The 14,715-nt window shown below is 36.0% G+C and overlaps 2 protein-coding genes across 3 annotated transcripts; one reads left to right on the top strand and one right to left on the bottom strand.

Moving 5' to 3' along the window:
- Positions 1 to 2,441: 2,441 nt before the first annotated feature.
- LOC109042571 (COX assembly mitochondrial protein homolog) lies at positions 2,442 to 5,145 on the bottom strand. Of its 2 annotated transcripts, none has more exons than XM_019059389.2 (3): positions 4,961 to 5,145; positions 3,418 to 3,522; positions 2,442 to 2,839 (listed from the first exon to the last, which is right to left on the bottom strand). In XM_019059389.2, the coding sequence occupies exons 1-3, from the start codon at positions 4,992 to 4,994 to the stop codon at positions 2,595 to 2,597; spliced, it is 384 nt and encodes a 127-aa protein (XP_018914934.1). In that variant the 5' UTR covers positions 4,995 to 5,145; the 3' UTR covers positions 2,442 to 2,594. The 2 variants fall into 2 exon arrangements, with proteins under 2 accessions (XP_018914934.1, XP_018914933.1); XM_019059388.2 differs by having other exon boundaries at positions 4,624 to 5,090.
- Positions 5,146 to 5,175: 30 nt separating this feature from the next.
- Positions 5,176 to 14,134, top strand: LOC109042570 (protein FAM8A1). Its single transcript, XM_019059387.2, has 4 exons — positions 5,176 to 5,983; positions 7,131 to 7,251; positions 9,356 to 9,485; positions 10,192 to 14,134. Exons 1-4 carry the CDS (start codon positions 5,680 to 5,682, stop codon positions 10,510 to 10,512), a joined length of 876 nt encoding a protein of 291 aa, XP_018914932.1. The 5' UTR covers positions 5,176 to 5,679; the 3' UTR covers positions 10,513 to 14,134.
- The last annotated feature ends 581 nt before the right edge of the window (positions 14,135 to 14,715 follow it).

Here is a 14,715-nt window from a genome sequence, read left to right as displayed (position 1 = left end):
ATTTTTCTTGGTTGATTTTAATCGAATTTATCGATTTTTTTAAAAAATCGAATCGATTCGATTAATCGATTATTTTGAAAAAATCCCCAACACTACTCGAATCACGAATGCGATTGCCCGAGATAACGAGCGGGCGGACGCCTTCAACTCAAGAGATACCGCAGGCTCTACAGGCTTACTATGGTGAATTTAAATGTATTCATTCATACCGTCGTAATTAGACGCAAATCCATCAAAATTTCTCTCTTCGGTTGCCGAAAGTATTGGAAGGAAAATTTTTAAAGAGTATTTTTAAAATGCGAAGAAAAATCATACGAAACTGTATTATTTGGACGTATTTCTGTCAAACGGAACTAAGCGTCATAGGGGAAGGAAGGTAGAGGGGGGCTTGGATTGGCGGCGGGATCATTCCGCCCTATGCTCTCAATGCTTTTCCATGGCGCTTAGTTCCGTTTGACAGAACGCGCTATCCGGCATTCTAAATTCCTCAAAAGGAACTCAAATTGGCGCTTAGTTCCGTCTGACAGAAATACGTCCAATTGAAATTCTATAACCTCCCTTGGGGGACTTGGCCGAGGACAAGGTGCAGAAGTGCAGTTTTTGAAAAAATCGAAATAGTAATAATTTCAAGTGCACCTATAGTCTTGATGCATATTCTGTGAAAAATTCGCTCCCAAATTCCAATTTTTAAGCATCAAAAAGTCAGTTAGAATCAAAAGTCATCTGCAGCAGAGGGTATGAAAAAAACTCGTTTTCAACTAATGATGTAGGATGACCAACCGTCCTGCTTTCGGCTTTTTGTCCTACCAAAAATTGTTTCCGTCTATTTTTAAAAAGAATACATATTTTGTAGATTGTTTTTAACATACCAATAAAAAAATAAAAAAAAAGAGGCGCAGCTTCTTCTGTTTTACTTCTTTTAAATTAAATTGTGGTAGAGCCCGTTTCAGATTAATTTTCCTCTACTGTAGTTCCCTATATCCCACGCATCGGCGAATTCATACAGCAAAAGGGGAAAAGTATTCTGAAATGGGCTCTCGCTGTCTGATGATTTTAATCAAAATGTACGTACTCGGGATTTTATGGATGTTTCGTATTAAACGAAGAAGAATTTAAAAAATAATGAGAATAAACAAACTTATGAAACGAGGGGGGAGATATCAGAAACGTATGTTGCCCCTTCATTGTCGGCGGTACACAACCCGCGCCGAGAGTGTCCTACCAACATTATCTGACAAGTTGGTCACTCATGATTACCTACCTATGGGGCTCTAAACATGAACTACTCTTGCTTTAGATCATCTTGAGGGGCTTGGAGGAAAAGGCGCATAATGGCGGTTTTTTCTATTTTCAGAAATACGCACTTGGAGTTTAAAAATTAAAAGGAGCCTCATGGCAGGAAAAGAGTTGAAGCTCACATTTTGATACTTAAAAAGATTTTAGTGAAGCATTTTTCACAGAATATATTCTACGACTAGATGAAATCATAAAAATCTAAATGTTTTCTAAAGCTGCACAAATGCGCCTTGTTCTCCAAGCCCTTTTTCTAGGTATGGTGTTCTTGCTGATCTGTTTTTCTTTTATCAGAAAGTGATCTGACAATCATAGTAAAGGCATAGTCATAGTATTTTAAGGACCATGACAAGAACTTTACCCTCTTATAAGGTTGGATGGCTTGGTAGGTGCTTGGAGGTTTAGTAGGTATACATAGACAGTACAATAATGCCCCATCTCTAGTGAACGTCTTTTAGTAGACGAAACTGCAATGACTCGGCAATCAATTTCGGTACGTTCGAAATCAATTAACAACTTCAGCAAATAGTTTTGACCTACATCTTATTTAATTCTTAAGTGGTCGGGACTTATTGGAAGTTGATTAAGTAGTTTAAACCTCAATTGAATCAGATTGTGCAAAAACAGCGGATGTATATAATGTTCCCTCTTTGAGTTTCTTTGTTTTAATAATACTTTTCACTAAGCTGATTCAAAATGATGGTGAAATAAAGATTCACTTTGGGATTAAGATAGGTAACCCCAAACCCCAAAATGGATCTTTACTCCACTTCCATGATTTTATCAGCTTTGTTGAAAAATCGCCATAACAGACATTTCTCTTAATTTTGACAAAATGCTTTTGAGGTCCTAGAATAGAGAAAATTGGTGTGGATGACCATCACCCTTCTATGATCATGTTTCATTAAGAAAGGCATTGATGTCCTGTGTAGATATGATGATTATTGAAAAGGTGCGAGAAGATTTTACTTTATTAATTAGAAATCTTTTGTTCTTTGTGTATACTGTTTTATTATAGAATCCAATTAAAAACCTTTCAGATGAAAAAAAAAAAAAAAAAAAATATTGTCAATTTACCTCCTAGCAAATTTTTAATGATGAGGCATTTGGAGTGTTTTATATACACACATAGAGCAATAATGAATGTATTACTTTAAAAATATTAATTTAATAAGAAAAGCTATTTACTAACAACAAAATAATTACAAAAAAAACCAACAAAATCTTTAACATAACCTTCTTACGTAAATCTTAGACACAATATTTTTTGAGATTGTGAACTATTCATCATCAGAAAGAGATTATTTTGACTGTTGCTGATTGGCCTGCGCATTTAGTTGGCTTAATGCTTCCATTCTTTCTCTCTTTTTCTTAGAAATACCAGTTCGTCTATACTCCGCTCTTTCCTCCAAATACTCTTCCTGCATCTTCTTTTCGAATTCTGGGTCTTCAAAATATTTTCTAATGCAGTTCTTCAAATTTTGACCTTGTTCTTGGCAACTGAAAGGCATGAAAAGACCATGCTCTTTGGCACAATTTGCAAAAGCTGAAAAAAGAGAAACCGAAAATACAAAAAAGTTCAGAAAAAAGTTAGAGTCAAAACTTTGTTCAGTTTTAAAAATAATTTATGTTGATGCAAGACGCTAAGTAATAGAGCAGAATTTGATTTTTAAATAAATGGGAAAATTAAAAGAAATTTTATCCAGATAAACTGTTCAATATGTTGATAAAAACTTTTGCTTACTCACAGGCACTGACCTTGTAAAAATGCAATATAGCACACAGGGCAGGATATACAATTTTTCTGCACCTACATTACAAAAATGGTGACTTTTGAGGACTTAAAGAGCAAAAGCAATAAAAAAGTAGAAGAAAATTCATTACTTATGAAATCTGCTGCCACGTTTCCATGTGGGCATCTCCTTAAATTCGACCCTGGTAGGTAGCACATTTAAATTAGCAGCTCTAAAAATTGTTTCCTGCATTGAGTATGCATTTTCCCTTAAAATTGACAGCCTTTTTTTTCCCTTCCATGTGACCCTGTTTGTAGAAAGAGAAAGGGAAAATTTTAAAGTTGAACATTTTACTAACTATGACAGAGCCCAAAAAAAATTAAAGATTTACCTAAGTTGAAAGGCTCACACAATTCCTTCCTGGCTTTTACTCGCATCCGCTCTTTAACAAGTACCTCTGATTCAACTTTTCTGAGAGTTCGATCATCTGGATCACCTGCAGGCAAAAAAAGAAAATGAAATTTCTGCAATTTAAGTACTCGATAATGAAGAAAAAAAATGTCAACTTTTTCTTTTTTTTTTCTTGGAGGATGACAATACTTCCTCTCTACCCTAGGGGAGCGAGAAAGTAAAAATCATACTGACTCTACTCCCCTCCCCACCAGCTTTTCTTATGAAAAGTCAAAACTAATTGACATATTAGCAAAACTTCGACCGATCAGTTTGGTGACATCAACGCTTACTGAGCAATTGACATAATAAGTACACTTAGCAATAAATTTCTGCATGGTAAATTACCTGATTCAATATGTAGCATCATGCTCAGCAAACATTTCCTATGCAGTAATTTTCATCAGCAAAAATTTTGGCTTACCTACAAGCAATGATCTCTAACAAATCTAGGTGGATAAGCAATAGAAGGCATCATTGAGAATTATTATCCATTCCTTATCATAAAAATTAATACAGTGATTGTAGTATCCGAACCTGCAGAATCTACAGCTACAAGTACCTTCCTCAATAATATACCTGCCAAGGGAAAAACAAATTTAACACAACCGCTTGAGAAGGGTACATTTAGAGGAGAATTATCTTTCAGAAAAATTTCTGAGCAGTGATCCCAAGCGTACGGATTTATCCGTGCCGCACGGACATTCCCTATACCAAATCGGACCGCATACGGACAAAAGCCTTGTGGGAAAACGCTTCCTTATCTTAAAATATCCATATGTGTGACGTCACAGAATGACGCTCTGCCAATAGCAGCATGGAGAGCGGTAGAACGTACGGATCTCGTACCCAGGAACACTGTTTCTGAGTCTCAAAGTTGGTACTTAGCAAACTTTTTTGAATGGAGATTTCCCTGAAACTATGTCATTCTTATTTATTAGTACACTTTCTTGCCGCTTGCCAAAAAATTGTGAGGAGAGACAAGAGATGGTGAGAGTTTGGTGTTTTTTCATGAAGTGCCACAGAAAAATATTTGGTTCTCAGTTGCGCATCCTGAACAGCTTGTGGATTAATCAATAGTTTTCTCAAAAATTACAACAGTAGAAAGGATGTTATGACAAGCAAATCTTTTGGTACGCAAACAAACCTAGTCCGTGAGGTCCTCCAGCAAGTTTGGAGCGATGAAACGGTTCTTCTTTCTTGTCTGCACTGCCTGAAAACATTTTGGTATTTTATGCGATTGCACCGCAGAGAAGATATGCACTCTGTCAGCTCTCAATGGAGTGTTAGATTATGAGCATTCTAAATTAGATCCTTATATGATTGAAAGTAAACTTTCATTCAATGAACTGAGACACTGATAATAAAGCACAGTGAGGTAACGAATAATCAACTGCTGGTCTATTGGTCTGCGTTGAATCTCAAGCAATCCGAAAGAGTGAGGGGTGGGCAGATTTTTGAAGCAAATTAAATAATCACAACACCTTTAAAGAAGTTCTTCCAGGCAAAAGCTTCCATTTCATAAACACTGCTATTATTTCCAGACTAATATGACACGATAAAGGTAAAGCATGTCTCACATTCTCACAAAGAGCGTAGACTTATCACAAAACAGAGCACGAAGGAAGCTTTTTAAAACCTAACCTAACCTTCACTGACGTCTATTTACAAAAACATAACCTCAAACCTCAATTAATCTTTCGATGACATTTGAGCCAGGAGCAAAGAACTTCTACTTCGTATTTTACAGGTTTTTCATTAGTTTTTGCCAATAATTTCTCATGAAAATACCAGTCGAGTACTCATTCTAATTGTTGTGCATAATGTAATCAACTGTTGAACCCTCGGTAGCTTTTCATCTGCAAGTTCTATCAGGTCTTCTTCCAGAGGCAAATTTTTGCTGATGGAACCTCTCATCCAAGTGTCTTCATTCCGGGATATATCATTGAAGCAGTCCGGCCGTTCTAATTAAAGCTCTACTTTCTGTGTTGGTTTTTCGTTATCTCTCAATACATTAAAATTTGTGTGTCAATGTCTCTTTTGAACACTTGAAACAGTCATCATCGAAAGTCGTTTGAATCGTTTTACCCAATGTTTCATCTTTATCAGTAAAAGGATGATTTCCTTTTTATAATTACGCACTCATGCAGTAAAACCAGTTATTCTTATCAGACTGAGCTCATTGCACTTATTGTTGACGGTGATGGGGGCTGATGAAGCATCAAGTAATTTGCATCATCCAAAGGATCCCAGTAATGACGCCAAAGGGCAGAAAGAATCGCACAACTCTACACGGGCAGAATACTTTGTTAATTTAGAAAAATGGTTGAACAGTTTCTATGTTTATCAAAGTCTGAGAGCCACGCAACCTTACTTTCTATTGTATAATCAGTTCAACAGTGTTTCGAATGGAGGATTCCTGCCCTGGCCAACGAACAACCTTAACATCACAAGACAGTTTCAAACAGCCGCGTCAGGCTATCTTAATACTCCTAGTGCACAACAAGGTATGTCGCAATTATTACTTTGCTTCAACAGTTTGTAGCAGGGATGTATAAAACTATACTTTTATAAATAATTTGCTGTCAGACAATAGAATTCTACTCATTCATAGAGTAAAATATTCACCTTACCCAGGAATGTTACCAAAGTAACCATTAGCAATCGAGTCCTAAGTCTGGAATTTACGGTAGTTGGGGAAGCCAGGATATATGTAGCGACCTGGATATGTCGGAAATTATGGGGAAAGGCAAGGAATTTTGCAAGCAGTATTTAGCAGAAGCTAGGTTAATTAAAAGGAAAAAGTTCTGAATGGAAGTTTTGTCAAAAAGTCAGGAAAATTCAGGAAATTAAAAAAAAAAACCCTAAAAGCAGGAGGCTCAGTGGCTCTTGGTAGATTTGGACCAAACTTTAATAGATTGACCTAAAGGTCATTATTAGCACAAAGCCAAAAAATTAGCTCATTCTAACAAGTAAAAGCTGAGATATTCATGATTGAACCCGGACCATTCTCTATCATACCACACCATGACGGAGGATTTACGAATACCCTCTTCTGTGGTTGTTTGGCGTTTTCCATCAAACTTCTTACACAATTAGGTGCCTACATGTTCGGCTGGTGCAATGATATATGCCCTCCTTCTTCCTACATCTGCTGATTCTGTTTCAGCAACTGTTCAGCCATTTCAGATGAGAGGTGCAAGTTATAAGAGGACTTCTTCATCGCATTGCCCAAGCAGCTACCTGAAGGAGAGAGGGGGTTTACCAGCTGAAGTCTGAAGTGTTCAAACGCAAGAAAAGGCGACAAGGAGTGCCTAATTTTCTCCGCTGCACAGAGAATGGCCAGTATTTAATCGCGAATATCTCAGCTTCCACTCGTTAGAATGAGCTATTATTTTGGTGTTGTGCTAATGATTAACTTTATATCAATCTATTAAAGTTTTATCCAAATCCACTGAAAGCCACTGAGCCCCTTGTTCTGTGCGGGATTCTTTCAGAGTCTAGGAAAAGCAAAAGCTTTTCCTAGAAGCTGAAGAAACATCAGGGAAGAGGAAAATGAAGAAATTGTGGAAACCCTAATTTATACGCTCTAGCTTCATCTGAGTATACATCTTTTGCACCATCGTTTAACTGTTTGATTGGTTTTACTTCCAGGTTTACAATGCCATATTCCTCCTTTGTGGAAACGCCTTGCAGCCGAGTTACTGGACTTTTTTGTCCTCTTCTTTGTGAAAGTTGTAATCACCTTTGTCGTTGTAGATTCTTTTGATTTGATGTAAGTACCGTACTTTTTACCTTCTCTTCCTTTGCTATTCTATTCCTAAATTGAAATTTGCTGGCATGACTTTCCAGTCTCACTGCTGGGACCAGCAATTTAGACGTTTTTGCAATCGTTGACTGGATTATTGCCGCTCTGTTGAATACCAAAATTGTGTTTGCAATTCACAAATTTCTTTCACTGCGAAGTTGTATTACGGCAGAGCCCCAAGCGGACTCTTGCGTTGTAGGTGGGATCTAAAGGAAGAAAGATTGTGGTGAGATTTTCAAGATTGAGTCTTATAATTTACTTACGTAATTCTTTTTAGACTCTGGTATTTGCCAGTTCATTTTATAGGGTGTCTACTGTACAGAAAAAGTACGGATATACTGGAAAAGCACGGATTTTTGAAGGTTGCTAAGGAAGTACGGCAAAGGTACGGATTTTCTGCGAAATGGTATGGAGAATCGAGATTTTTGTGATTAACTATGAAAAGTAGCCTTGGGGGAATGCAATTTCCTAACACAATACATTTATCAAGGTCCTGGTACGATTCTTCGTGTTTTTTGGTTTGTTCCTTTGTCATTCCATCATTCCAATGGACTACTAGACAAGGTATGAATTTAAGCGTTCGGATGTATATTTTTTCACCAAAATTTCACGTAAAATACAAAGCGCGCACTGAAAATCACTGATCACCTCCTAATGAAGATATTCAATTTTCTTGATGCGTGAATTAAAACCTCCCGCTCATGAAAACTCTATGTGAGTCAAATCGTGCCTTAAACGTTACCATGCTAGTCTCTACGCAAGGAAATTTGATAACCTCAATCTTGACGCTTTGGCTCAGCTACAGCAAGTTGATTATAGTTTGAACAACACAGGGTGGGAAATGAATAGTGCTCAATTGAGAGGCCTGCTGAAACTGTTAAAGTGCGCGATTTGACTATCGTAGAGCCTTAAGTTTCTTGTGAGCGGGCAGTTCAAATTTCCCCTCACCAATGCCAAATAAAAACATCAATATCTTCGTTAGGAGTTGGTTTCAGTAATTTTTGTTGCGCAAATCGTGTTCTACGTGAAATTTTGGTCAAGAAATAGATATCAGAATGCTTAAATTTGTACCTTGTCTAGAGGTCCATTTCCTAATCCAAATACAGTTAAAAATACGTTTGAGGTAAGGAAAAAGTTAGGAAAAGGCATGGATTTTTGAGAATCGCCAAAAAAAGGAATTTCCAGAAAAGCAAGGAAAAAGCACGGAAAGGTACTTAAAGAACAAGGATTCTCAATGACAGGGTATCAGTAGACACCCCCTGATTTTACTTTTACTTTGTGTATAGTATCTGTGTATGTAATTGCATTTCCTGTTCCATGTTAAGTCTATCACATCTTTATATATTTTTAAAGCGCATTTTAGTTGGAAAAAATTTTTGTTCAAGTGGCCGTGTCTTAGGCACCTTTTGCCAGTGGAAGAATATTATTACCTTTGTTTAATTCATTATTTTTTGTAAGGTTCTCCCACTCACACAGACCTGTGCCTTTGAGAATTCCACCTTGTATATTGTTAAAATTTCTCTGATCTTCACCTTCAAATCAACTCAATTCAGTATATTTTTAAAAGAATAACATCAAATTTCAACTCCACATCCTTAGCAAGTCAATAATGAAGACATTGAGGAAGTGAAGAAAAAGTTTTTCAGCCGAAGGTCACTATCAAGGGACTGCAGGTTTACTTACAAGGATCATAAGTGAAAAGAAGAAAATGAAGACGAACTGTGAGCACAGTTTACAGAGCCTGATGGTGGGAATGATGAAGTTGTACGATGGCTTGGGCCCTATGACTGTAGAAGACTTGTTGGGTTAGGCAAGAGGAGGGCAAAGAAAACATAGATTCGCAAAAATACTACGTTCTCTGGCAAGAATATAAGGAAAAAAATTGTCCATGACAATAGAAATAGAATTCATGTTGTAAAATTTCTAAAAGAGAATGAAAGAAGAAAATAATTCAGAACTCTCAATCTTGCAAAGCTGAAGAGTCATTTGCTACCTTCAAACTAATAAGCTAGACTCAATCATTATCCGACAGTTCCATGAACTCCCTTTTCACTAAACTTTTTTGTTTCAGAGACTTGAACAAATTTGATCTTGAAATTATTCAGAAAGATTTAAAGTACGATAATCAGGCGGCGATGCAAGTTCTTTATGAAATCGTATTACTGGAAGGAATCCATCGAATAGTTGTTTGTTTATTTGAAGTAAGTTTAAGTTACTTATTCGTTCTTTTTTTTTTAAATCAGGTAACTTCGTATTTTTTCGAGTTTTCTACCAAAAAAATTATCCTCTCATTCCCTGCAAAATCAAGTGAAACGTGGATGTACAAGTAGGAGAAATAAATAAACAAATTGAGGAGTTTCGTCTTTTTTTAAGGTTTGGATGGTACAGCTAGTTATTGTACAGAGTGTCCACAGGTCTGGAATATAGGAAATTTCATCAAGTCACAGAAATCAGAGAAAAGTCCGGGATGATGAAGAAGACTAGAAAAGACTAACCTACATTGAAATTCATGCCAAAAAATTTTCATTCTTAGTTCTACGCTTGCAAATTGTCAGTGTGAAAAGTCTGGAAATGTTAGGCATTTTTGTCAGGAAAAATCTGGAAAAGTCCCCTCGTCATTTCCACAAGGTTTTATTCCCATAAAATTCTGAAAATTTGTTTCTTCTACCTATACACGAAAAGTATTTTGGAATTGTCATTGATTTAAATCTTGTGGAAACATATTGCAAGTTAACGGTTTTGATGAGATGCAAGTACTTCTTTGCAAAATAAGTAGACCAGTGAAGGTTTCTTTGCGGCACACTAAAGCATGTCATGGAACAATGCAGTACCTATTAGTCGTAAGTTTTGAATTAAAAGCAATGTCAATGAAAATCAGTAATTTGATAAGTATCTTTTTTCCCCCAGACTTTCTGGTTGCAAAGCGAAATTGGACAAAGACTTGGAGGTGCGACCCCTGGAAAAAGTCTTCTTGGATTGCGAGTGGTTGCGTGTGACAGAATAACTCCAGTTCAAGGTGATGAAGTGATCGTATACCCAGGCAAGAATCTAACGGTTGCACGTGCATTCTATCGATCATCAATGAAGAACCTAGTACATGCCATTTTTATACCAGCAAGTTTAGGATTTTTATATTTTCAGTTTAACCGATTCGGGTATGATGTTCTGTGCGGCACTGTTGTCATTGAGGACTCTCCTTCGATAAGAGACCGCTTGCAGCCGAGATAATTTCATACAAGATGGAAAGAATTAAGTTACCAAAAATGATGTTGGTAGAAGTTTTGATTTTTATTAACCGCAGAAAAATTATTGCTTTCCTCCGTTTCTGAGAGGAGAAAATCATGAAATGATTGTATGAAAAATTCGACAGTGCGGCTGCAATGAGGGTCTATTTAAAGTATTGATTCATTTTTTGGAGATGCTCTCTGCTGAGAGTTTACCTATTTCATTCAGCTCGTGAGGGTTTTTTTTTGTTTTCGTTCTAATATTTTGTTTTCTTGTCTAATTTTCTCTCTTATCAATTTTTGAAAATTGAATTCCTGAAGATAAATAAGTAGAAAAATGAAATGAGAGGGAGGAAAAATTAGTGTCATGTTACCAATACATATTTTCCTAGTGTTTTGAAATAGGCTCTCCACTCCATTGACTTATAACACAATCTAGACCACGCACTAGACCCGACTTCAGGCGGGGGAGGTAAGACAGCTAGGGGGGTAAATCAGTGTAAAGATGGTAAAGGCGCGCCTTCAGCTTAGTTGATACAGCCGGATATACGAAGCGCACCAGGCAATGGCACAGGCAAGAATGGCATTTTCATTGTCTCAGTACATATTGGATTGCTATATGTACTGAGACAATCCGCGTTGCCTATCGTTTTGCCGAAATTTCGGAATGCGTGGTCTAGATTGTATTATACGTCAATGCTCCACTCAGATGACAGTATCTTTATTTTCAGTCAATTCTAATCACTGCACTGCATCATGAATTTGTATTGGGTCTTTGCATAAATCATACCAAAATAGAAATATCCCATTTTATAGTGTTTATTTAATAATGTTTAGAGGTGCGTCAACTCTCAAGGGGTTTCAATTGGGGCTTGATCTGCCGTTTACTAGAATTTTGATCTATGAATTTTTAAAGATAAGGCCATTGCCAAATAAATTCTTGGAACAATCCTTCCTTATCTTCTTCAGATTGTCCTCCTAAAGAAGTTAGGATTTGTTGGTCATTAGTATTCAATGAATCAGTATATTGAATTAACTGATTTTCAATAGAAGTTTTCAAATTTCTAACAGAAACAAAAAAACAGAAATGATGTGCTGTAAGCATATGAGGACTTATATGGAACAATAGCGGATGTCGAGTTTTCATATTGTGAGAAATTGCACTTGAAGTTTTCGAAGCTTTGCACTTTGCCGCCCATAGAAATGAGAGGATTCTCACAAAGATTTTCATGAAGAGAAACTTTCCCTGTAAAAAACATGCGTTTTACTATTAATGTAAGTAAAAAATTGAAGGAGTAACAGGGGTTTGAAAAAATGTAACATCCGCTATTTTTACTGAGAACATTTTTTCAAGCATGAAACAAGATTTTCAGGAAGGGTAAGGCTGGTGAAACAATTGAAATGAACCGAAAATAAGTCAATGCTGAGTCATTTAATAAAATTGAACCAAAAACTAAACCGTTTGTAACTTCTACAACAAAAATAAGGAACAAATTATAAAATCAGCTAAAAAATCAAAATTTCTGAGACAGTCCCGACACGTATCATTTGAGTGTCAGCTGCAGCTCATGGCTAGTGCGTAGGCATTTATCGCAAGTGCATTTGAATCTCCACGGTGTCCTACCTTGCCGGCTGGGGAGAACAGTAGATTCTCATATCCGCTGTTTTTAAAAATAACGTGGTTTTCAGTTCATATCTCACCGAAAAATTGCGCTGGAAGTCTGAAACTTTGCACAGGCATTCTTGAGGGCTCCAGTATTCGAAAAAAGCGTTTTCCCTAAAAATGACGGATGTCAGCAACCGCTATTGTTATAAGTCCTCATATAGAATGCACAACTTATACTTTCTAAACAATCTTCAGCAAAATTTTTATAACTGCTGATGCTTGACATGTTAATGAATCAGTTCATTCCCCTCCCTCGTTTGCACTTTTATGGTTGAAAATTAACCACAAAAAAGGTATGTACTAAAAGTAGACACTATCACCAAAAGAAAAAATTCTCAGTTACCGTTTCCAAAATCAATCCTCTGTTCCATCGAAATGTATTTATTTTCATTTTATTATGCATCATATAGCTTGCCTCCACTCAAATTTAAATAAGGGTGGTCTCTAATGCTTGAACAAAATTATATGTTGCATGTAAGTATAGTTTAATTTGCATTGTTAAAATATTACTAGTTTGAGGCCAATCTTAGCTGTTCCTCAGTCTACTATTGTAACGATACAACAAGACACAACAACCTGGAAGAAAAGCAAAAACCACTTTCATGACAAAGTGCTTTTTCCTCTCAGTTTTAGATATTCCGATTTAGTCCCTCTTGCAACAGCGAGCGGAGACAAGCAATCCTTTCTGAACTGCATCAATTTATTGATTCAGAATTGTATGATTGTCAAAAAATTAGCTCATCTATTGAGGAGAATAGGTCAGTTGCGCTGATCATAGAATCATTTTGATGCTTAATCCTTGTCGATCAGCTAAAAATATTAAGACCCGTCCAAACAGCAGCTTTCTACGTTTAACGGAGGTACATGCTTTGAAAATTTTGGTATAAGACGTCATCAACTGCGGTAGTGACACGCTTGGTTTCTTCCATCTTGCTTTCATCCGTGTGACACGCTAAGTAACCTGAGCCAATAAGTGTTTCCTTGACTGATGAGAGCAAGGTGGAAGAGACCAATGATGTCACTACTGCAGTGGATGATGTCAAAAACCGAATTTGTCTTCAACGTAGAAGGTTGTTGTTTGGACAGATCTTTTTATTTTTAGCTGATCTGCAAGAATCAAGTATCAAAACATGATTCTAAGACCCGCGTAACTGACCCAATGAAGAAGAAAGTCAATCATTAAATTTATTTTCTCCATAAGTTAATAGTTTGATGTATATAGGTATAAAGTGACAATATAGTATAGGCTGTACAACAAGTTTAGCCTGAAATTTAACAGTGTTTTGCGTTAATAGGATCCTACTGTATGAAGCATTAGGCAATCTGACAGCAGTGATCGTCGAAAAGCTCTTTCTAAAAAGTCTTTAAAGAATGGTTAAAATTTTCAAATAAGGAAACCCTTTTTGTATATTCTTTAAAATTGAGGTGCGTTGTTTTTATTCCATTTTTCTCTTTTTGCGGCAAACTTATGAAACTTTAAATTTATTTTTTTCAAGTCGTACAACTTTCATGAATTTGCACTAGTGGTTAGTCTTGGAAATAATATTGATCTCAGGTGTTTAATTTTTTCTGTTTTAAGCGATTCCTTTAATATTCCTTTTCAGTCAAGTAGGTGCTCTGCAGATGGTATCAGAACCTATTATTACTTCTTGATTTTAAAGCCAATAATTCCATTCTAAGTTTTAGTGTTTAGAATGTTGTAATTGTTTGCATTTGACAAATTAAATATTAAATCTGTTCTACTACTCATTTCTTCCCGGGGTTTTTGATCATTTTAAAATATGTAACAAAGGATTCTTGAGTAAGTAAAAGAGCATTCTTTCAATGTCAGTAAGAAATAACTTCAACAGGTTTTAAGAGTGCGTCTTAGAATGATTCCAATTTTTCCAAGCAGGCTTGATAAAGGCTATCTAGGTATATGTTTCTGTGATTGTTGCCAAAATAAATAAGTGCTCCAGTACCTACTTTGTTGCTTTATATGTTTACCTACCTCTTACCCTTTCGATTGCAGTGTTTAAAATCTTAGCTCTTACTTAGGTAATTTTTTTGGAGGTAAGAACATCACGAGGTTCTTATAGGTTTACTAAATTGATAAGTTGTATAAAAGGTAAAAAGTGTGCTTCAGAAGGCAAAAAAAAAAAAATCTCATGAAATTAATTTAATTAGGAACGATTAGTCAACCTTCAATGAAGAAAATTGGACTATGAGGCTGAAATTTTTCTTTTTCCATACTTAGGTACCTCTTAATATTGCCAATATGAAGCCCTAAAAGTATTTCCAGTCAAAAAATTTAGCTAATAATTTTGAGTTTGTATTTTTGGAATACAGGTAGGAACTTCAGATTATTCATGAGCTTCCATTTTTTAAAGTTAAAAATTTTGTATCTCTAATTGCACCTGCTAAGTTTTTGTCTCACATTAGGTACGGTGATTGTAAAAGTTGTTACTTCCCTCCATCTTCCAATTAAGGGGGAAAAAAAATAAATTCCTTCTTTTCTTTACCTTGACTCCTCCGGAAAAAAAAAAAAAAAAAACGAAACAA

Source organism: Bemisia tabaci, chromosome 4 (genome assembly GCF_918797505.1).
Source record: "Bemisia tabaci chromosome 4, PGI_BMITA_v3".
NCBI lineage: Eukaryota > Metazoa > Arthropoda > Insecta > Hemiptera > Aleyrodidae > Bemisia > Bemisia tabaci.
This window is presented reverse-complemented; position numbering and strand designations above follow the sequence as displayed.

What these genes read in the sequence shown, in the direction of transcription:
- LOC109042570 (XM_019059387.2), top strand. Translation starts at nt 5,680, where the DNA reads ATGGGGGCTGATGAAGCATCAAGTAATTTGCATCATCCAAAGGATCCC. An exon ending in GTAGATTCTTTTGATTTGAT is followed by an intron (nt 7,252 to 9,355) that starts GTAAGTACCGTA and finishes TTTTTGTTTCAG; the next exon opens with AGACTTGAACAAATTTGATC. An exon ending in TAGTTGTTTGTTTATTTGAA is followed by an intron (nt 9,486 to 10,191) that starts GTAAGTTTAAGT and finishes TTTTTCCCCCAG; the next exon opens with ACTTTCTGGTTGCAAAGCGA.
- LOC109042571 (XM_019059388.2), bottom strand. Translation starts at nt 4,699, where the DNA reads ATGTTTTCAGGCAGTGCAGACAAGAAAGAAGAACCGTTTCATCGCTCC. An exon ending in TGGAGGACCTCACGGACTAG is followed by an intron (nt 3,523 to 4,623) that starts GTTTGTTTGCGT and finishes TTTTGCCTGCAG; the next exon opens with GTGATCCAGATGATCGAACT. An exon ending in GTGTGAGCCTTTCAACTTAG is followed by an intron (nt 2,840 to 3,417) that starts GTAAATCTTTAA and finishes CTCTTTTTTCAG; the next exon opens with CTTTTGCAAATTGTGCCAAA.